The following is a 23,058-nucleotide window of genomic DNA, read 5'->3' as shown; positions in this document are numbered from 1 at the left end:
CATCTGTGACTCCATCTTGTCCCGGTACCTCTTTTTTGCATCCTTCACTGCCCTTCGCAGTCGGTAGGACTCTCCCTTGTAGTCGTCCATGTTGCCGGATGCCAGGCCGGAGTTGTAAGCAGCGGTGCGAGCATTCAAGGCCACGCGAATAGACCTGTCCACCCAGGGTTTTTGGTTAGGGAAGATACTGACCCTTACCGTGGGGATGATGGTATCGGCTATTGTGGCAATGAAGTCCGTAACCGCTTCCGCAAACTCATTTACGTCTCTGGAACTTGCTTGGAACATGTTCCAGTCGACTTCGCTCAGTGCATCTTGCAGCATGGCCTCTGAATGGTCAACCCACCGCTTTACGTCCCTCGTCACTGTCGCTTCCCGTACTATCCGTTGTTTGTACTCCGGCAGCAGGAAAATGGCAGCGTGGTCAGATTTCCCAAAAGGAGGGAGAGAAACGGCCTTGTAGCCTTTCCTGAACGGCGTGTAGCAGTGGTCCAAAGTTCTTTCCCCCCTGGTGACACACGTGATGTGTTGGTAGAAGTTGGGCATGACCTTTTTGAGATTTCCCCTATTGAAGTCTCCAGCCACCAGCACAGCTGCATCAGGGTTCTTGTTTTGGTGTTGACACAACACATCGTGTAGGGTGGACAGTGCCACGTCGGTGTCCGCATGCGGTGGGATATAGACGGCTGTGATGATCACCGAGCTGAACTCCCAGGGTAGGTAGAATGGTTGGCATAGGATAGTTAGATGTTCCAGGTCCGGCGAGCAGGAACGAGAAAGCGTCTTAATATTCCCAGGATTACACCAGTTATTATTGGTCAAGAAGCAGACTCCTCCGCCCTTGGATTTCCCAGATTCTTTCGTTCTGTCCGCCCGGAAAACAATGAAGGACTCGGATGGGCAGATCACCTGGTCAGGCACCAGCGGGGTCAGCCATGTTTCAGTCAGACAAAGGATGTTACAGTTCTTTATGTCCCTCTGGAATCTGATCCTTGCCCTCAGGTCATCCAGCTTGTTCTCCAGGGACTGGACGTTGGCCAGAAGTATGCTGGGCAGAGGTGGACGTAAGGCTTGGGTTCTCAGCCTGTTCCGAATCCCCCCTCGCTTCCCTCGGTGTTTTTTCCGACTTTCCCACTGACCTGCGCTCCCACTGCTGCTGCCGCGGTGCGCTCCTTTGATGATCTCTATCGGTATATCGGTGAGTAGATTTCTGTTTAATAGTGCTCCTGTAGCGCTCGAGTTTAATTTTACGAGCGTCTCCCGATCGTACATTGGTTAATGCTAAGTGCTAGCACACGCTAGAGCACTTAGGGATAATTTTAAAGTAAACATACCAGTTTAAAACGCACAGTTCCCGCAGAGCTACCACGACGGCGACTGGACTGGACCGCACCATTCCTTTGGTGGCAGGAACGGGATTGAGAGTGATCAGCCATGATCGCATTGAATGGCGGTGCGGGCTCGAAGGGCTGAATGGCCTCCTCCTGCACCTATTGTCTATTGTCTATTGTGCAGGCAAAGGACATTGAAACACTTTCTCAGCTTTCTAGTAACACACACACAGATTAATATACGATGAATTAATAATTAGTAACACCTGCTAACCAGAACATTAATAGCAGTCCGCAGTGCGACCGGAGATCATGGTTGCTGAGGTTAGTGTTGAGGAGCCTGATGGTTGTTGGGGCAGAAGCTGCTCCTCAACCTGGAGGTCACGGTTCTCAGGCTCCTGTACCACCTTCCCGATGGTAACGTGTGAGATGAGAGCGTGGCCAGGGCGGGTGTGGGTCTCTGATGATGCTGGCTGCCTTTTTGATGGTGGGGAGGTCAGTACCAGTGATGGACCGCGGGCAGTGCACACCACTCTCTGTAGGCCCCTTCGAAGGTGGGGGAGGTCCCGAACTGCGGGCGGGCGCCGTCTGTGCGGAGTTTGTTCGTTCTTCCCCCCGTGACCCTCGTGGGTTATCTCCGGGTGCTGCGGTTTCCTCCCACACTCCAAAGACCTGCAGGTTTGTGGGCTAATTGGCTTGGTGTAAATGTAACTCGTCCCTGGTGTGTGTGTGCAGGGTAGTGTCAGCGTGCGGGCATCGCTGGTCAATGCGGTCTCGGTGGGGTCAAGGGGGCAGGGACACAGACTCTGGGTGGGTGGGGAGGGGTGGGTGGGGAGGGGTGGAGATGGGGTTCGCCCGCTAGTCACTGATGTGCTTTGGGGGGGCAGATGATGACACAGGAGTGTTGCCGGGGAGCAGAGTGACCCATTCCCCTCTGACCCCCATAAGTGACAGGAGCAGAATTGGGCCATTTGGCCCATTCAGTCATGGCCGACCTGTCTCTCCCGCTCGACCCCATTCTCTTGCCTTCTCCCCGGACCCCCTGACACCCGCACTAATCAAGAATCTGTTCATTTCCGCTTCAATAATATCCGGCGTGACCCCCCCCTCGCCCTCTGACCCGGTCTGGCCCCCTCTGACCCGGCGTGACCCCCTCTCGCCCTCTGACCTGGCGTGACCCTCTCGCCCCCTGACCCAACGTAACGCACTCTGACCCGGCGTGACCCCATCTCGCCCCCTGACCCAACATAAAGCCCTCTGACCCGGCGTGACCCCCTCTCGCCCTCTGACCCTGTGTGACCCCCTCTTGCCCACTGACCTGGCGTGACCCCCTCGCCCCCTGACCCAATGTAATGCCCTCTGACCCGGTGTGACCCCATCTCGCCCCCTGACCCAACTTAACGCCCGCTGACCCGGCGTGACCCCCTCTCGCCCTCTGACCCGGCGTGTCGCCCTCTGACCCGTCGTGACCTCGCTCTCGCCCTCTGACCCGGCATGACCCCCTCTCGCACTCTGACCCGGCGTGACCCCATCTGACCCAGCGTGACCCCCTCTCGCCCTCTGACCCAGCGTGACCCTCTCTGACCCGGCGTGATCCCCCCGACCCGGCGTGACCCCCTCTGATCTGGCGTGACCCCCTCTGACCCGGCGTGACCCCCTCTCCACCCTTGACCCGGCGTGACCCCCTCTGACCCGGAGTGACCCCCTCTGACCCGGCGTGACCCCCTCCGACCTGATGTGACCTCACCTCTCGCCCCCTGACCCAGCGTGACCCCTCTCGCCCCCTGACCCGGCGTGACCCCTCTCACCCCCTGACCCGGCGTGACCCCTCTCGCCCCCTGACCCGGCGTGACCCCTCTCGCCCCCTGACCCGGCGTGACCCCTCTCGCCCCCTGACCTGCTCGGTGTGAGCGGCCCGCTATTGGCCTTGACCAGATCTGGCAGCAAATCTGGGCATCGGGATGCCAATGTTGGCCAGCAACTTCATCCCACCCAACATCACAGTGCATCTGCAGAGCGAGAACGGAGTGCTGGGCCTGGTGAGGAGGGGGCAGTGGGGGGGGGGGGGGGGGTACATGCTGGGCCTGGTGAGGAGGGGGCAGTGGGGGGGGGGGGGTCACATGCTGGGCCTGGTGAGGAGGGGGCAGTGGGGGGGGGGGTCACATGCTGGGCCTGGTGAGGAGGGGGCAGTGGGGGGGGGGTATGTGCTGGGCCTGGTGAGGAGGGGGCAGTGGGGGGGGGGGGTCACATGCTGGGCCTGGTGAGGAGGGGGCAGTGGGGGGGGGGGGGGGTCACATGCTGGGCCTGGTGAGGAGGGGGCAGTGGGGGGGGGGGGTATGTGCTGGGCCTGGTGAGGAGGGGGCAGTGGGGGGGGGTATGTGCTGGACCTGGTGGGGGTGGGGGGGGGTCACGTACTGGGCCTGGTGAGGAGGGGGCAGTGGGGGGGTGGGGGTACGTGCTGGACCTAGTGGGGGTGGGGGGGGGTCACGTACTGGGCCTGGTGAGGAGGGGGCAGTGGGGGTGGTGGGGTCACGTGCTGGACCTAGTGGGGGTGGGGGGGTCACGTGCTGGACCTAGTGGGGGGGGGCACGTGCCGGGCCGAGGAAGAGGGGGCGAGGCAACAGGAGGAGGGGAGGGAGCAGTGGGAAGGGGGGGGTTCTCGACCTGGGTCTGGTAATGGGTGGGCAACGGGTTGGGGGGGGAGAGAGCGGGGGTCGGGACTTGGTAAGGGGGCAGCAGGGGGAGGGGGTAGTCCAATGCCGGGGCCTGCCTGCGATGGGGGGGGGGGGGAGGGGAGGGGGCAGAAGGGGGGAGGGGAGGGGGAGAAAAAAGGGGGGGAAAGACGAGGGGAAGAAGAGGGGAGGGGGGAATAAGGGGGAGGGGAGGGGGGGAAGAAAGGGAGGGGGGAATAAGGGGAGGGGGGAAATAAGGGGTGCAGCAGCCCCGTGGAGTTATGGGGCTCTCTGTAACCACCGCTCTCGTTCCAGGGCCCCTACCCCCTAGAGGGAGAGCAGGATGCCGACCTCATCAATGCAGGTGAGCCATCCGCCCCTGAGTGCAGTCACACGGGCCCTTCCACCCAGCCCGTCCATGCTGGCCCATGTTGGGCCCATATCCCACTAAGCCTGCCCTATCCATGTACCTGTCCAGACATCTTTTAAATGTTGGGATAGTCCCCGCCTCAACTATCTCTTCCGGCACGCGCCACCCTTTGTGTGGAAAAGTTACCCCTTAGGTTCCTATTTAATTATACCCCCCCCCCCCCCCCCTTAAACCTATGTCCTCTGGTCCTCGATTCCCCTACTCTGGGCAAGAGACTCTGTGCATCTGCCCGATCTATTCCTCTCATGGTTTTGTGCTCCTCTATAAGATCACCCCTCATCCTCCTGCGCTCCAAGGAATAGAGTCCGAGCCTCCTCGACCTCTCCCTGAAGCTCACACCCTCTAGTCCTGGCAACATCCTCGTAAATCCTCTGTGCACCCTTTCCAGCTTGACAACATCCTTCCTCTAACAGGGTGACCAAAACTGAACACTATAAGTTCCTCAGTGAACGAAGCAGAATTAGGCCATTCGGCCCATCGAATCAACTCCGCCATTCAATCATGGCTGACCTATCTCCCCCTCTCAACCCCATTCTCCTGCCTTCTCCCCATAACCCCTGACACCTGTACCGTTCAAAAATCTATCCATCTCTACCTTAAAAAAAACATTGACTTGGCCTCCACAGCCGTCTGTGGCAAAGAATGGCACAGATTCCCCACCCTCTGTCTGAAGATATTCCTCCTCGTCTCCTTCCTAAAGGAACGTCCTTTAATTCTGAGGCTGTGCCCTCTGGTCCTAGACTCTCCCACTAGTGGAAACGTCCTCTCCACATCCACTCTATCCGGGCCTTTCACTGTTCGGTACATTTTGACGAGGTCCCCCCCACTCATCCTTCTAAACTCCCAGCGAGTGCAGGCCCAGTGCCGACGGACGCTCATCGTACGTTAACCCACTCATTCCTCTGACCCTCCCAGTGTGTCCTCTGGTTGTTGATTCCCCTCCCCTGTGGGAAACTGGTTGGAGATGACTACTGCCTCCCCCAGTGAGCCAGCACACAAGTGATGGGCCGAATGGCAGCTTACTTATTCTTGCGCTAATGTCTCGGTTCAGTTCCACCGTCGTTCTTCTCACTGTCTTGTGCGGCGCAGCGGGTAGAACCGCTGCCTCACAGCGACAGAAACCCGGGTTCCATCCCGACCAAAGATACTAGAGGAACAAGATGGACCACTCACTCCGTCGAAATCGCCTATACTGAAGTGCATTAGGCAAAGGGGCCATTTTAGTAAGCAAAACCCGCCGTTCGCTCTGCCTCTCGCAGTGTAATCAGTGTTTTGGGGGAACAGTATGTGTGATGATACCATTAAAATGCAGAATATATCTCATCTAGCAACTCACAGATTTTTGTTAGTTTTCTTTTTAAATGTTTCTGCAAGTTTCTGCCGACTAAAATGGCCGCCGTGACCCGCTACGGTTTTTAGTCAAGTCAATTTATTTGTATAGCACATTTAAAAACAACCCACGTTGACCAAAGTGCTGCACATCTGACTAGGAAAAAAAAGAAACATTCAGTGGCAGGCAGCCAGACACAACGGCGCGGCCATCTTGAACAAAATGTTAATTCAATCACCCACAGTCCAACAATAAAAGCACTAAACAGGCACCCAAATTACCCAAATTACCCAACCCCTAGGGTCGAGTGGTCTATTTTGTTCCTCGAGTATCTTTGATCCCGTCTGTCTCTGCGTGCGACGTTTGCACGTTCTCCCAGCCGACTGCTCCGGTTTTCTCCGGGTGCTCCGGTTTCCTTCCAAAGACGTGTGGGTTTGTGGGTTAATCGGCCCTCTGTAAATTGCCACCCCCCTCCCCCCGGTGTGCAGGGAAGGGATGAGAAAGTAGCGATGACATAGAACTGGCGTGAACGGGCGATCGATGGTTGGCGTGGACTCGGTGGGGTGGAGGGCCTGTTAATCAGGCTGCATCTTCCAATCGATTAGTTCAGTTTAGAGACACAGCGTGGAAACAGGCCCTTCGGCCCAGCAAGCCCACACCGACCAGCGATCCCAGCACATTAACACTATCCCACACACACACACACACACACTAGAAACAATTTACAATTCTACCAAGCCAATTCACCTACAAACCCGCACGTCTTTGGAGTGCGGGAGGAAACCGAACATCTGGGAGAAAACCCACGCAGGTCACGGGGAGAACGTACAAACTCCGCACGGACGGCGCCCGTAGTCGGGATCGAACCTGGGGTCTCTGGCGTTGAAAGAGGTGTGAGGCAGCAACTCTACCGCTGTGCCGCCCAGCGGTGTTTGAGTGTGTGTTTGCCCGAGTGTGTCATTGTCATGAGCTTGGCAAGGTTGTCATGGGAGCTGTACCTCACTGTGTGGTTGTGCGGGACAGTAGTCCTGATCAGGGCGGTCACGGTGGCGCAGCGGTAGAGTTGCCGCCTTACGGCGAATGCAGCGCCGGAGACCCGGGTTCCGTCCCGACTCCGGGCGCCGTCTGTACGGAGTTTGTACGTTCTCCCCGTGACCTGCGCGGGTTTTCTCCGAGATCTTCGGTTTCCTCCCACACTCCAAAGACGTACAGGTGTGTAGGTTAATTGGTAAATGTAAATATTGTCCCTAGTGTGTGTAGGATAGTGTTAGTGCGCGGGGATCGCTGGGCGGCGCGGACCCGGTGGGCCGAAGGGGCCTGTTTCCGCCCTGTATCGGTAAACTAATCTAAACTAAAGGTGGTGGCATGAAAGGTGAACTGTGTTTCTGACGTTAGGTAAAGAGACGGTGACGGTTCTACCCGGGGCATCCTTCTTCTCCAGCGACGAATCCTTTGCCATGATCCGAGGGTAGGTCGGCTCACAGCCCGGTCGGTCGGTCCCGTGGGGTGGGGGGTTGAGGGAGGGAGGGAGGGGAGGGAGGGGAGGGAGGGGGGTCTTGGGTGGGGCTAGGATGCAGTTGACAGGATCACAGGCAGGGCCACCGAGTGAGCAGGGTCAGGAGGGAGAACACAGAGTAACTCAGTGGGTCAGGCAGCATCTGTGGAGAACACGGATAGGTGACGTTTCACAGAGTGCTGGAGTAACTCAGCGGGTCAGGCAGCATCTGTGGAGAACATGGATAGGGGACGTTTTGGGTCGATGTGATGGGGCGGTGGGTGGGGCGAGAGGTGGCAGGTACCCTGGTGGGGTGGTGGGTGACAGGCTGGCAATCGAGGTACAGCTCCTCCACACTGTCTCTCACTGTATGGTTGAACACAATGCTCCCTCTGATGCACCAGTCCCTGTGTCAGACACATACTGTACCTGCGCTTACGACATTCTCAAATTTAGGAAGCAAAACTGAGATTGGGAACTGCAAGGGTAGAGTCCTATGATGTCAGTGCCAAAGCCAAGTTAACCAACAAACAACGTGGGCGGCACAGTGGCACAGCGGGTAGAGCTGCTGCCTCACAGCACCTTAGACCCGGGTTCCATCCCGACTGGGTGCAGAGAGAGAGAGATGTTACAGAGAGAGAGAGAGAGAGAGAGAGACAGAAAGATGTTACAGAGAGAGAGAGAGATGTTACAAAGAGAGAGAGAGATGTTACAGGGAGAGAGATTACAGAGAGAGAGAGATGTTACAGAGAGAGAGAGAGAGATAGAGAGAGATGTTACAGAGAGAGAGAGAGAGAGAGAGAGATGTTACAGAGAGAGAGAGAGAGAGAGAGAGAGAGATGTTACAGAGAGAGAGAGATTACAGAGAGATGTTACAGGGAGAGAGATTACAGAGAGAGAGAGAGAGATGTTACAGAGAGAGAGAGATTACAGAGAGATGTTACAGGGAGAGAGATTACAGAGAGAGATTACAGAGAGATGTTACAGGGAGAGAGATTACAGAGAGAGAGAGAGAGATTACAGAGAGAGATGTTACAGAGAGAGAGAGATGTTACAGAGAGAGAGAGATTACAGAGAGAGATACAGAGATGTTACAGAGAGAGATGTTACAGAGAGAGAGAGATGTTACAGAGAGAGAGATACAGAGATGTTACAGAGAGAGAGAGAGATTACAGAGAGAGAGAGAGAGAGACACAGAGAGATACAGAGAGATACAAGGAACTGCAGGTACTGGAATCTTGAGCCAAATGCAAAGTGCTGGAGGAACTCAGCGGGTCAGGCAGCATCTGTGGAGGGAATAGGACAGATGATGGTTCAGGTCAGGCCATTGCAGGCAGTCTGAGGAAGGGTCCGAACTCCAAACGTCGTCTGTTCATCATTCCCTCCACAGATGCTGCCTGACCCGCTGAGTTGCTCCAGCACTTTGATTTTTACAGGACTAGATCATTGCACAAACGGACGTGGTTGCCTGTGAAAGCCCCCTGGCTCTCCCTAGAAAGAACAGAGACTAGGATTGTAAACGGATTGTAAAAACACACAAAGTGCTGGAGTATCCGCCGAGTTTGAATGAGGTCCCCCCCCCACCACATGCTTCTAAACTCCAGCAAGGCGCAGCGGTAGAGTTGCTGCCTCACAGCGCCGGAGACCCGGGATCCATCCCGACTGCGGGCGCCCTCTGTACGGAGTTTGCACGTTCCCCCCGTGACCTGCGTGGGTTTTCTCCGAGATCGTCGGTTTCCTCCCACACTCCAAAGACGTGCAGGTTTGTAGGTTAATTGGCTTGGTGCAAATGTAAAATTGTCCCCAGTGTGTGTGGGATAGAAACATAGAAAATAGGTGCAGGAGTAGGCCATTCGGCCCTTCGAGCCTGCACCGCCATTCAATATGATCATGGCTGATCATCCAGCTCAGTAACCTGTACCTGCCTTCTCTCCATACCCCCTGATCCCTTTAGCCACAAGGGCCACATCTAACTCCCTCTTAAATATAGCCAATGAACTGGCCTCAACTACCTTCTGTGGCAGAGAATTCCACAGATTCACCACTCTCTGTGTGAAAAAATGTTTTCTCATCTCGGTCCTAAAAGACTTCCCCCTTATCCTTAAACTGTGACCCCTGGTTCTGGACTTCCCCAACATCGGGAACAATCTTCCCGCATCTAGCCTCTCCAACCCCTTAAGAATTTTATTTATTCACAAAATGCTGGAGTAACTCAGCAGGTCAGGCAGCATCTCGGGAGAGAAGGAATGGGAAGAGATTTTGTAAGTTTCTATAAGATCCCCCCTCAATCTTCTAAATTCCAGCGAGTACAAGCCCAGTCTATCCAGTCTTTCTTCATATGAAAGTCCTGCCATCCCAGGGATCAATCTGGTGAACCTTCTCTGTACTCCCTCTAAGGCAAGAATGTCTTTCCTCAGGTTAGGGGACCAAAACTGTCCACAATACTCCAGGTGCGGTCTCACCAAGGCCCTGTACAACTGCAGCAGAACCTCCCTGCTCCTATACTCAAATCCCCTCGCTATGAATGCCAACATACCATTCGCTTTCTTCACTGCCTGCTGCACCTGCATGCCTGCTTTCAATGACTGGTGTACCACGACACCCAGGTCACGTTGCATCTCCCCTTCTCCTAATCGGCCACCATTCAGGTAATACTCTGCTTTCCTGTTCTTGCCGCCAAAGTGGATAACCTCACATTTATCCACATTATATTGCATCTGCCATGCATTTGCCCACTCACCTAATCTATCCAAGTCACTCTGCAGCCTCCTAGCATCCTCCTCGCAGCTAACACTGCCACCCAGCTTCGTGTCATCCGCAAACTTAGAGATGTTGCATTCAATTTCCTCGTCCAAATCATGGGGATGGTGTTGGTGTGCGGGGATCGCCGGTCGGCGCGGACACGGTGGGCCACAGGGCCAGTTTTGTCACGCTGTATCTCTAAACTATACTGAAATTAAACATGAAGCCAAGTTATACTAATCTCAGCCCGCACGTGATCCTTATCCCTCCGTTCCTGCATATCCGTGTGTCTGTCTAAAGGCCTCTTAAACACCACTATCGTACCTGCCTCCACAACCACTGGCAGTGTGTTCCAGGCACCCACCACCCTCTGTGTAAAACAACTACCTGCCTGTACTTCTCGATATCACAGGGATGGAGGCTGAGGGAGGAACTAGTTGGAGATGGGGCGGAAGGAAGTGAGACTGGGGGGGGGGGTGGGTTTACAAGAGCAGGGACCAGGACCAATGTTGAGTTGAATACATTTTATTGTACACCAGTCATTGAAAGTAGGCATGCAGGTAGGTGCAGCAGGCAGTGAAGAAAGCGAATGGTATGTTGGCATTCATAGCGAGGGGATTTGAGTATAGGAGCAGGGAGGTTCTGCTGCAGTTGTACAGGGCATTGGTGAGACCACACCTGGAGTATTGCGTACAGTTTTGGTCCCCTAATCTGGGGAAAGACATTCTTGCCATAGAGGGAGTACAGAGAAGGTTCACCAGATTGATCCCTGGGATGGCAGGACTTTCATATGAAGAAAGACTGGATAGACTCGGCTTGTACTCGCTGGAATTTAGAAGATTGAGGGGGGATCTTATAGAAACTTACAAAATTCTTAAGGGGTTGGACAGGCTAGATGCAGGAAGATTGTTCCCGATGTTGGGGAAGTCCAGAACAAGGGGTCACAGTTTAAGGATAAGGGGGAAGCCTTTTAGGACCGAGATGAGAAAGTTTTTTTTCACACCGAGAGTGGTGAATCTGTGGAATTCTCTGCCACAGAAGGTAGTTGAGGCCAGTTCATTGGCTATATTTAAGAGGGAGTTAGATGTGGGCCTTGTGGCTAAAGGGATCAGGGGGTATGGAGAGAAGGCAGGTACAGGATACTGAGTTGGATGATCAGCCATGATCATATTGAATGGCGGTGCGTACAGGCTCAAAGGGCCGAATGGCCTACACCTGCACCTATTTTCTATGTTTCTATTGGGCAAATATGTACACACACAAGAAATGTGCCTTGTTGCTCCGCTCGCAAGTAACAACACCTACACACAGTAGACAATTAAGGATAAAACATAAAACATTACAACATAGACAATAGGTGCAGGAGGAGGCCATTCGGCCCTTCGAGCCTGCACCGCCATTCATTGTGATCATGGCTGATCATCCACAATCAGTAACCCGTGCCTGCCTTCTCCCCATATCCCTTGATTCCGCTAGCCCCTAGAGCTCTATCGAACATTAAGAATAAAACATAGACAATTGGTGCAGGAGGAGGCCATTCGGCCCTTCGAGCCGGCACCGCTGTTAGTTTAATTTATAGTTTAAACATGTGACGAATGAAGTAAAATACCAGAGCAAAAGGAGGCTACAGACTTTTGGCTGTTGAGTAGAGCTACAACTCGTGGATAAAAGCAGGTTTTATGTCTGGCTGTGGCTGCTTTGACAGTCCGGAGTCGCCTTCCAGAGGGTAGTGCTTCCAAGAGTTTGCGGCCAGGGTGAGAGGGGTCAGAGATGATCTTGCCCGCTCGCTTCCTGGCCCTTGCAGTGTACAGTCCGTCAATGGTGGGGAAGGTTGCAGCCAACAACCTTCTCAGCTGTGCGAACGATCCGTTGCAGCCTCCGGATGTGGTGCTTGGTGGCTGAGCCAAACCAGACCATGATGGAGAAGGTGAGGACGGACTCAATGATAGCAGTATAGAATTGGGCCATCATTGCCTGTGGCAGATTGTTGCCGCAGGAAGTACATCCTCTGTTGGGCCTTTTTGACTGTGGGGTCGATGGTGGGCCCCCCCATTTAAGGTCCCTGGAGATGATGGTTCCAAGGAACTTAAACGGTTCCACAATCATTTGGAGGAACTTAAACGACTCCACAATCGGGTCATCAGTGTGGCAGGTCAGGGTGAGGGAAGGGAGCTCGAGTCAGTGAACGGTGACGCAAGGGCCTGGCAATGGTGGAGGAAGGGTCCCGACCCAAGACATCATCCGTCTGTCGATGCTGCCTGTCCCGCCAGGCTCCTCCAGCACTCTGAGTCATTGCTGCCTTTGCTGCACGAGGGGTTTCCCCGCTGTGGTTTTACAGCTTCCTTGCAGGACGAGGATGTGGGTAGTGGAGGCTGTGCAGCAGACAGCCTGTGTTGTGTGTGTGGTGGGTGTGTCACACAGTGTCACACACACTGATGCTGCACTGCCTACGGAGGGAGGGAGGGCTGTGCTGGGGAGGGGAGGGGTGCACAGCGAGCAGGGAGGGGGGGGTTTACTCCCCTGGGGCGTGTGGGGGAGGAGGGTCTCCAGCCCCCTGCCCGGCCCTGTCCTGTCCTCGCCTCGCACGGTGACCGGGGTGGCTGTGTGGGGGTCCCTGTGATGTGTGTGTGATTGTGAGTGGGTGGGGGTGTGGGTGGGTGGGGTGGGGGTGGGGGTTGGAGGGGTGTGGGTGGGTGGGGGTGTGGGTGGGTGGGTGGATCCGTGGGGTCCCTGTGATGAGGTTTGTATGCGGGTATGATGGTGTGAGTGGGTGTGTGTGTGTGGTCTTTGTGACGGTGTGGATGTGTGTGTGTGTGGGGGGGGGGGTCTCTGTGACGGTGTGTGAGTGGGTGTGTGAGTGGGAGTGTGTGTGGGGGGGTGTGAGTGGGTGTGTGTGTGTGTGTGTGGGGGTGTGTGTGTGTGGGTGTGTGTTGTGTGGTGGGTCTCTGTGACTGGGGGTGTGTACACCTGCTGACCAGTTCCACCATTGCAGGGGCCATGTCGACATGACCATGCTCGGGGGCATGCAGGTGTGTGTGTGGTGGGTCTCTGTGACTGTGTGGGGGGGTGTGTGTACACCTGCTGACCAGTTCCACCGTTGCAGGGGCCACGTCGACATGACCATGCTCGGGGGCATACAGGTGTGTGTGGGTGTGGGTGTGTGTGTGTGTGGGGGTCTGTGTGACGGTGTGGGGGGGGTGTGACGGTGTGTGTGTGTGGGGGGTGTACCCCTGCTGACCAGTTCCATTGTTCCAGGGGCCACGTGGACATGACCATGCTCGGGGGCATGCAGGTGTCACAGTTCGGCGATCTGGCCAATTGGATGATTCCGGTGAGTGCTCTCAACCCTGCTCCATGTCGCGGTACGTCCGGGGCTCCAACGTGCACGCGTGTTTGCCCGTGCCACGCGTGTTTCATCCCGGAGTGCCACGCATGTTCTGCCTCATCAGCGGGATGTCCAGCTGTGGCACGGTGGCACATCGGTAGAGTTGCTGCCTCACAGCGCCGGAGACCCGGGTTCAATCCCGATTACGGGCGCCGTCTGTACGGAGTTTGTACGTTCTCCCCGTGACCTGCGTGGGTTTTCTCCAGGTGCTCCGGTTTCCTCCCACACTCCAAAGACGTACAGGTTTGTAGGTTAATTGGCTTGGTGTAAATGTAAACTTGTCCCTAGTGGGCAGCTTTTGTTAGCTGTGTGCTAATTAAAAAACAGTAACACAGCCAACAATGGCCTGTTTCCTTAATCATGCATATCTTTCATTCATCTGTTCTTATATCTCTCTACATCACCGTCTATCTCTCTCGTTTCCCCCTCCCCTGACTCTCAGTCTGAAGAAGGGTCTCGACCCGAAACGTCACCCATTCCTTCTCTCCTGAGATGCTGCCTGTCCCGCTGAGTTACTCCAGCATTTTGTGTCTGTCTGTGGTTTAAACCAGCACCTGCAGTTCCTTCCCCCACACCCCGGTCAATCCCCTCTGCGCCCCCTTCCGACCGAATGCCATTGTTCCTGCCGCTGGGCGAGGAGAAGTGGCAGGCAGCGGATCTCCCAGTGTGGTCCCACCACCAACAACTTGCCATTGAGGGCGTGCAGCGTAGGTTTACTAGGTTAATTCCCGGAATGGCAGGACTGTCACATGTTGAAAGACTGGAGCGACTAGACTTGTATACACTGGAATTTAGAAGGATGAGAGGGGATCTTATCAAAACGTATAAGATTATTAAGGGGTTGGACACGTTAGAGGCAGGAAACATGTTCCCAATGTTGGGGGAGACCAGAACCAGGGGCCACAGTTTAAGAATAAGGGGTAGGCCATTTAGAACTGAGATGAGGAAAAACTTTTTCAGTCAGAGAGTTGTGAATCTGTGGAATTCTCTGCCTCAGAAGGCAGTGGAGGCCAATTCTCTGAATGCATTCAAGAGAGAGCTGGATAGAGCTCTTAAGGATAGCGGAGTCAGGGGGTATGGGGAGAAGGCAGGAACGGGGTACTGATTGGGAATGATCAGCCATGATCACATTGAATGGCGGTGCTGGCTCGAAGGGCCGAATGGCCTCCTCCTGCACCTATTGTCTATTGTTTATAAACACGCTCCATAAAGGGGGATTATCTTTTTAGTTCTCGCCGCCAGTTTAGTTTAATAGACAATAGACAATAGACAATAGACAATAGGTGCAGGAGTAGGCCATTCAGCCCTTCGAGCCAGCACCGCCATTCAATGCGATCATGGCTGATCACTATCAATCAGTACCCCGTTCCTGCCTTCTCCCCATACCCCCTCACTCCGCTATCCTTAAGAGCTCTATCCAGCTCTCTCTTGAAAGCATCCAACGAACTGGCCTCCACTGCCTTTTGAGGCAGAGAATTCCACACCTTCACCACCCTCTGACTGAAAAAGTTCTTCCTCATCTCCGTTCTAAATGGCCTACCCCTTATTCTCAAACTGTGGCCCCTTGTTCTGGACTCCCCCAACATTGGGAACATGTTATCTGCCTCTAATGTGTCCAATCCCCTAATTATCTTATATGTTTCAATAAGATCCCCCCTCATCCTTCTAAATTCCAGTGTATACAAGCCCAATCGCTCCAGCCTTTCAACATACGACAGTCCCGCCATTCCGGGAATTAATCTAGTGAACCTACGCTGCACGCCCTCCATAGCAAGAATATCCTTCCTCAAATTTGGAGACCAAAACTGCACACAGTACTCCAGGTGCGGTCTCACCAGGGCCCGGTACAACTGTAGAAGGACCTCTTTGCTCCTATACTCAACTCCTCTTGTTACGAAGGCCAACATTCCATTGGCTTTCTTCACTGCCTGCTGAACCTGCATGCTTCCTTTCATTGACTGATGCACTAGGACACCCAGATCTCGTTGAACTCCCCCTCCTCCTAACTTGACACCATTCAGATAATAATCTGCCTTTCTATTCTTACTTCCAAAGTGAATAACCTCACACTTATCTACATTAAACTGCATCTGCCATGTATCCGCCCACTCACACAACCTGTCCAGGTCACCCTGCAGCCTTATTGCATCTTCCTCACAATTCACACTACCCCCAGCTTAGTATCATCTGCAAATTTGCTAATGGTACTTTTAATCCCTTCGTCTAAGTCATTAATGTATATCGTAAATAGCTGGGGTCCCAGCACCGAACCTTGCGGTACCCCACTGGTCACTGCCTCCCATTCCGAAAGGGACCCATTTATCCCCACTCTTTGCTTTCTGTCTGTTAACCAATTTTCTATCCATGTCAGTACCCTACCCCCAATACCATGTGCCCTAATTTTGCCCACTAATCTCCTATGTGGGACCTTATCGAAGGCTTTCTGAAAGTCGAGGTACACCACATCCACTGACTCTCCCTTGTCAATTTTCCTAGTTACATCCTCAAAAAATTCCAGTAGATTTGTCAAGCATGATTTCCCCTTCGTAAATCCATGCTGACTCGGAACGATCCCGTTACTGCTATCCAAATGCTCAGCAATTTCGTCTTTTATAATTGACTCCAGCATTTTCCCCACCACTGATGTCAGACTAACTGGTCTATAATTACCCGTTTTCTCTCTCCCTCCTTTAGAGATAGGTTAGTTTAGAAACAGGCCCTTCAGCCCACTGAGTCCGCTCAGCCCAGCGATCCCCGCACACTAACACCATCCTACACACACTGGGGACGATTTACATTTAGACCAAGCCAATTAACCTGAAAACTTGCAGGGAAAAAAAAAACTGCAGATGCTGGTTTAAATCGTAGGTGGGCACGAAATGCTGGAGTAACTCAGCGGGTCAGGCAGCATCTCCGGAGAGAAGGAATGGGCGACGTTTACGGGTCCCCTGATGCCAGGGGAGGGGGCGGGACAAAGATAGGATGCAGTCGGAGACAGGAAGACCGGTGGGAGAACTGGGAAGGGGGAGGGGATGGAGAGAGAGGGAGAGCAGGGACTATCTGAAGTTAGAGAAGTCAATGTTCATACCGCTGGGGTGTAAACTGCCTGGAAACTTGTACATCCTTGGAGTGTGGGAGGAAACCAGACCCCCCCCCCCCCCCCCCGGAGAAAACTCACGGGGAGAACGTGCAAACTCCGTACGGACAGCGACCGTAGTCGGATTGTACCCGGGTCCCTGCAACTCTACCGCTGTGCCACCGTGCCTGTGGAGGGGAGGGATTTATTCATCAATGGTGAGGCTTTGTTTTTGCGTTTGCACTATATTTTAATATGTTGAATCTATTCTTGATGTTTATTATGGTACTATTATAAGTACTACTATGTTTACATACCTGTTGTGCTGCTGCAAGAAGTCTTTCATTGTTCCGTTCCCGGACAGATGACAATAAAATGCTCTTGACTCTGCCTGCCCCCCCCCTCCCTCCCTCCCTTCCTCCTCTGCCACCCCAACGTTATTCACCTCTCAGTGGGAGGTGAGACAGAGGTTCACCTGCATCCTCCTCCAACCTCATCTACTGTGTCCGCCGTTCCAGGTGTGGACCTCTGTACATCGGCGTGACCAAGAGCAGGCTCGGCCATCGTTTCGCTCAACACCTCCGCTCGGTCTGCCTTCCACCTTAACGTACCTGATCTCCCGGTGGCTCAGCACTTGAACTCCCCCCCCCTCCCCCTCCCCCTCCCCCCTCCCATTCCCACACCGACCTTTCTGTCGTTGTCACCTTCCCCTCAGCCAGCAGTAGACCCATTCTGCATTTCCTTACCGTCGTCTGCTTTGATCTGTCGTTTTCACACCTCGTCCTTCTATATCCCTGTGTCTTCCTCTCCCCTGACTCTCAGTCTGAAGAAGGGTCGCGACCCGAAACGTCACCCATTCCTTCCTCCTCTCTCTCTCTCTCCTCTCTCTCTCTCGCTCTCTCTCTCGCTCTCTCTCTCTCTCTCGCTCTCTCTCGCTCTCTCTCTCTCTTGCTCTCTCTCTCGCTCTCTCTCTCGCTCTCTCTCTCGCTCTCTCTCTCTCGCTCTCTCTCTCGCTCTCTCTCTCGCTCTCTCTCTCGCTCTCTCTCTCTCTCTCTCTCTCGCTCTCTCACAAGAACGCAGGAGTAGGCTAACGGCCCCTCGAGCCCGCTCCGCCATTCAATACGATCATGGCTGATCCTACCCCAACCCCCTTCCCACTATTGCCCTTCTACCCACCCAAAAGAACCGTGTGATCTCCTGGGAGAGGCGAAAAAACGGGTAAAAACCCAGGCCAATTTGGGAAAAAAATCTGGGAAATTCCTCTCCGACCCCAAGCTAGGCGATCGAAACTTGTCCAGGAGATTACTCAGGTCTTACTATACTAACAATAGCTCATGTATGTAGGTTAATTGGCTGGGTAAAATGTAAAAATTGTCCCTAGTGGGTGTAGGATACTGTTAATGTGCGGGGATCGCTGGGCGGCGCGGACTTGGTGGGCCGAAAAGGCCTGTTTCCGGCTGTATATATATGATATGATGATGATGTCCACTTCCCTGCCCGCTCCTCTAACCCCTAATTCCCTTGTCTATTAAAAAACAATCTATTTCCGTTTTAAAATTTATTTAACGTTCCTGCTTGCACAGCTCCCTGAGGCAGCGGATTCCACAGACTAACCACCCTCTCTGAGTGAAGAAGTTTCTCCTCATCTCAGTTTCAAAAGAGCCCCCTCTTATTCTAAGACTATGCCCCCTAGTTCTGGTCTCCCCGATCATCGGAAACATCTTTAGCGCATCCACCCGATCAAGGCCCCTCACGATCTTATACGTTTCAATAAGATCGCCTCTCATCCTTCTGAACTCCAATGAGAAAAGTCCCAACCTGCTTGACCTTTCCTCATATGTCAACCCCCTCATCCCTGGGATTAACCGTGTAAACCCTCTCTGCACTGCACTCCACAGCAAGTACATCCTTTCTTAAATATGGAGATCAAAACTGCACACAGTATTCCAAATGCGGTCTTACCAATACTGTATACAGCTGCAGCAACACCTCCCTACTTTTATACTCTATCCCCCTGGCAATAAAGCCTAAGACTCCATTGGCCTCCCTAATCACTTGCAGCACCTGCATACTAACTGTTTGTGATTCCTGTACTAGTCCCCCCCCAGGTCCCTTTGCGTTGTATTACCCACGCAGCTCCTCCCCATTTAGGAAATAAATTGCTTTATGATTTTTTTTCTCCAAAATGCATAACTTCACATTTATCAGTATTAAATTTCATCTGCCAAGTCGCTGCCCACTCTCCTAGTTTATCTATATCCTTTGCAGGCTTTTTCTATCCTCCTCACTCCCTGCTTTACCTCCCATTGTTTGTGTCTCGCTCTCTCTCTCTCTCTCTCTCCCTCTCTAGAGATGTTCCCCTACACAGAGAGAGAGAGAGAGAGAGAGAGAGAGAGAGAGAGAGAGAGAGAGAGAGAGAGAGAGAGAGAGAGAGAGAGAGAGACAGAGATTACAGAGAGAGAGAGAGAGAGAGAGGGAGGGGGAGAGAGTTTACAGAGAGAGATTACAGAGGGGGAGAGAGATTACAGAGAGAGAGAGATTACAGAGAGAGAGAGAGAGGGAGATTACAGAGAGAGAGAGAGAGAGAGAGAGAGAGAGAGAGAGAGAGGGGGAGAGAGATTACAGAGAGAGAGAGAGAGATTACAGAGAGAGAGAGAGAGGGAGATTACAGAGAGAGAGAGAGATTACAGAGAGAGAGAGAGTGGGGGAGAGATTACAGAGAGAGAGAGAGAGAGAGAGAGGGAGAGAGATTACAGAGAGAGAGATTACAGAGAGAGAGAGAGAGAGATTACAGAGAGAGAGAGAGAGAGAGAGAGGGAGAGAGATTACAGAGAGAGAGAGAGAGAGATTACAGAGAGAGAGAGGGAGAGAGATTACAGAGAGAGAGAGAGAAATTACAGAGAGAGAGAGAGAGACATTACAGAGAGAGAGAGAGGGGGGAGAGAGATTACAGAGAGAGAGAGGGGGGGAGAGAGATTACAGAGAGAGAGAGAGAGAGATTACAGAGAGAGAGAGAGAGAGAGATTACAGAGAGGGGGAGAGAGATTACAGAGAGGTTACAGAGAGAGAGAGAGAGAGAGAGAGAGATTACAGTGAGAGAGAGAGATTACAGAGAGAGAGAGAGGGGGAGAGATTACAGAGAGAGAGAGAGAGATTACAGAGAGAGAGAGATTACAGAGAGAGAGAGGGGTTACAGAAAGAGAGAGAGAGAGAGGGGTTACAGAAAGAGAGAGAGAGGGGGGTTACAGAAAGAGAGAGAGGGGGGGTACGGGGAGAAGGCAGGAACGGGGTACTGATTGAGAATGATCAGCCATGATCACATTGAATGGCGGTGCTGGCTCGAAGGGCCGAATGGGCTCCTCCTGCACTTATTGTCTAATGAGAGGGGTTACAGAAAGAGAGAGAGAGAGAGGGGGAGATTACAGAGAGAGAGAGAGAGAGAGAGAGAGATTACAGAGAGAGAGAGAGAGAGAGAGAGAGAGGTTACAGAGAGAGAGAGAGAGAGACGCTGTCTGTCTGCCTGTCCCGCAGAGTTACTCCGGCATTTTGTGTCTGTCTTCGGTGTAAAGCAGCATCTGCAGTTCCTTCCCCCCCCCCCCCCCCCCCCCATGCGCCTCGTCTAATGTGATGCCAATGTGATGTTCCAGGGGAAGATGGTGAAGGGGATGGGCGGTGCCATGGATCTGGTGGCCAGCGCCGACACCAAGGTGGTGGTGGCCATGGAGCACGCGGTCAAGGTGAGGCGTGGCGCGGCGGGACGGGTGGAACGGGCCAGTGCCCCGCGCGGCCCCCGCGGTCCTGGACACGTGCGTGCGTGTGTATGGCTGTTGGGCCGGGCAGGGTCACGGTGAAATCCAGTCGAATCACTTCAGCTCAGTTTAGTTGACTCAAGTCAAGTTTATTTGTCACGTACACATACACGATGTGCAGTGAAATGAAAGTGGCAACGCCTGCGGGTTGTGCACAAAAAGAATTACAGTTACAGCATATAAATAAAGTTAATACAGAGAAGACAACATTTAGTCCCTGGTGATTTGAGAGTTAACAGTCCTGATGGCCTGTGGGAAGAAACTCCGTCTCATCCTCTCCGTTTTCACAGCGTGACAGCGGAGGCGTTTGCCTGACCGTAGCAGCTGGAACAGTCCGTTACTGGGGTGGTAGGGGTCCCCCATAATGTTGCTGGCTCTGGATCTGCACCTCCTGATGTATAGGTCCTGCAGGGGGATGAGTGTAGTTCCCATGGTGCGTTCTGCCGAACGCACTACTCTCTGCAGGGCCATCCTGTCCTGGGCAGAGCTGTTCCCAAACCAGACTGTAATGTTGCTGGGCAGGATGCTCTCTACAGCCCCAGAGTAGAAGCATTGAAGGATCCTCAGAGACACGCTGAATTTCCTCAGCTGTCTAAGGTGGTAAAGGCGCTGCTTTGCCTTACCCACCAGTGCGGCAATGTGCGTTGTCCATGTCAGATCCTCTGTGATGTGGACTCCCAGGTATTTAATGCTGCTCACCCTATCCACAGTAGACCCATTTATCTCCAGTGGCGTGTACGTCCTTGGATGTTGAGCCCTTCTGAAGTCCACAATCAGCTCCTTTGTTTTAGTGACATTCAAGAGGAGGCTATTGTCCTGACACCAGAGTGCCAGATCAGCTCGGTAGGCCTTCTCATCGTTGTTGGAGATCCGGCCCACCACCACAGTGTCATCAGCAAACTTGATGATGGAGTTTGAGCTGAACCTGGCCCCACAGTCATGTGTGTACAGGGAGTACAGTAGGGGGCTAAGGACGCAACCCTGGGGGGATCCTATGTTCAGGGTGAGGGGCCATCATTGTCACATGTGCCGAGGTACAGTGGAAAGCTTTAGTTGAGCACTAACCCGGTCAGCAGAACGACAACGCATGATTACAATTGATCCATCCACAGTGTGCAGATACATGCTAAGGGAAAAGCATTTAGTGCAAGGTAAAGCCAGCAAAGTCCGATCAAGGATAGTCCGAGGGTCTCCAATGAGGTAGATGGGAGGTCAGGACAGCTCTCTAGTTGGTGATGGGGTGGTCCAGTTGCCTGATAACAGCCGGGAAGATACTGCCCCTGAATCTGGAGGTGTGCGTTTTCACACTTCTGTACCTCTTGCCCGATGGGAGAGGGGAGAAGAGGGAGTGGCCGGGGTGGTGGGTGTATGGAACGAGCTGCCGGAGGAGGTAGTTGAGGCAGAGACTATCCCAACGTTTAAGAAACAATTAGATCAGCATCGGCATAATTTGATCAGCCATGATCATATTGAATGGCGGTGCAGGCTCGAAGGGCCGAATGGCCTACTCCTGCACCTATTTTCTATGTTTATGTTTCTAGACAGGTGCATGGATAGGACAGGTATAGAGGGATATGGGCCAAACACACGCAGGTGGGCCCAGTGTGGATGGGACACGTTGGTCGTTGTGGGCAAGTTGGGCTGAAGGGCCTGTTTCCACGTTGTCTCACTCTATAACAAGGCTGAGAACTTAAAGGTTGAATAGGAACCTGAGGGGCCTCTTTTTCACACAAAGGGTGGTCTATAAGGACCGGGCTGCCAGAGGAGGTAGTTGAGGCAGTAACTACTTAGGCGCAGCGGTAGAGTTGCCGCCTTACAGCGAATGCAGCGCCGGAGACCCAGGTTCCATCCTGACTACGGGCGCCGTCTGTACGGAGTTTGTACGTTCTCCCCGTGACCTGCGTGTGTTTTCTCCGGGATCATCGGTTTCCTCCCACACTCCAAAGACGTGCAGGTTTGTAGGTTAATTGGCTGGGTATAAATGTAAATTGTCCCCAGTGTGTGTAGGACGGTGTTAGTGTGCGGGGATCGCTGGTCGGTGCCGACCCGGTGGGCCGAAAGGCCTGTTTCTGCACTGTTTCTCAACTAAACTAAACGAGCGACAATGGATTAAACGACACAGCATGGAAACGTGCCCCTCGGCCCGCTGAAGTCCATGCCTACCATCGGTCACGTGGATGAGTTGGGCTGAAGGGCCTGCTTCTGGTTGATGTGACCGCTGCCTCTGACAAGTCAAGTAACACCATGGTCTGTTCCCCAGGGCATCCACAAGATCCTGGAGAAGTGTACGCTGCCCGTCACCGGCAGGCGGTGTGTCAACCGTATCATCACAGAGATGGTAAGAGTCCAGTTTGGTTTAATGTCACGTGTAGCGAGCTTCAGTGAAAAGCCTTCGTTGCGTGCTAACCAGCCAGCGGTAAGGCAACACGTGATTACAATCAACCAATTTACAGCGTGCAGATTCTAGACGAGGGAATAGCGTTTCAAGCAAGGTAGAGCCAGTAAAGTCCGATCAAGGATAGTCCGAGGGTCTCCAACGAGGTAGATGGGAGGTCAGGACCGCTCTCTAGTTGGTGATGGGATGGGTCAGTTGCCTGATAACAGCCGGGAAGAAACTGCCCCTGAATCTGGAGCTGTGCGTTTACACACTTCTGTACCTCTTGCCTGATGGGAGAGGGGAGAAGAGGGAGTGGCCGGGGTGAGACTGGTCCTTGATGATGGTGCTGGCCTTGCCGAGGCAGCGTGAGGTGTAGATGGAGTCAATGGAAGGGAGGTTGGTTTGTGTGAT

The 23,058-nt window shown here is 53.5% G+C and overlaps 1 protein-coding gene across 1 annotated transcript in view; it reads left to right on the top strand.

Moving 5' to 3' along the window:
- Nucleotides 1-23,058, top strand: part of LOC144611806 (succinyl-CoA:3-ketoacid coenzyme A transferase 1, mitochondrial-like) — a 59,416-nt gene that overhangs the window by 25,120 nt on the left and 11,238 nt on the right. Inside the window, exons 8-13 of the mRNA XM_078431073.1 lie at nt 3,276-3,370; nt 4,319-4,367; nt 7,159-7,231; nt 13,256-13,331; nt 20,109-20,198; nt 22,531-22,608. Coding sequence (XP_078287199.1) covers nt 3,276-3,370; nt 4,319-4,367; nt 7,159-7,231; nt 13,256-13,331; nt 20,109-20,198; nt 22,531-22,608 — 461 coding nt within the window. The remainder of the gene's footprint in view (nt 1-3,275; nt 3,371-4,318; nt 4,368-7,158; nt 7,232-13,255; nt 13,332-20,108; nt 20,199-22,530; nt 22,609-23,058) is intronic.

Source organism: Rhinoraja longicauda, chromosome 3, assembly GCF_053455715.1.
Source record: "Rhinoraja longicauda isolate Sanriku21f chromosome 3, sRhiLon1.1, whole genome shotgun sequence".
NCBI classification, from domain to species: Eukaryota; Metazoa; Chordata; class Chondrichthyes; order Rajiformes; family Arhynchobatidae; genus Rhinoraja; species Rhinoraja longicauda.
Note: the sequence above shows the minus strand (reverse complement) of the source record. Positions and strands in the feature narration are given on the sequence as shown.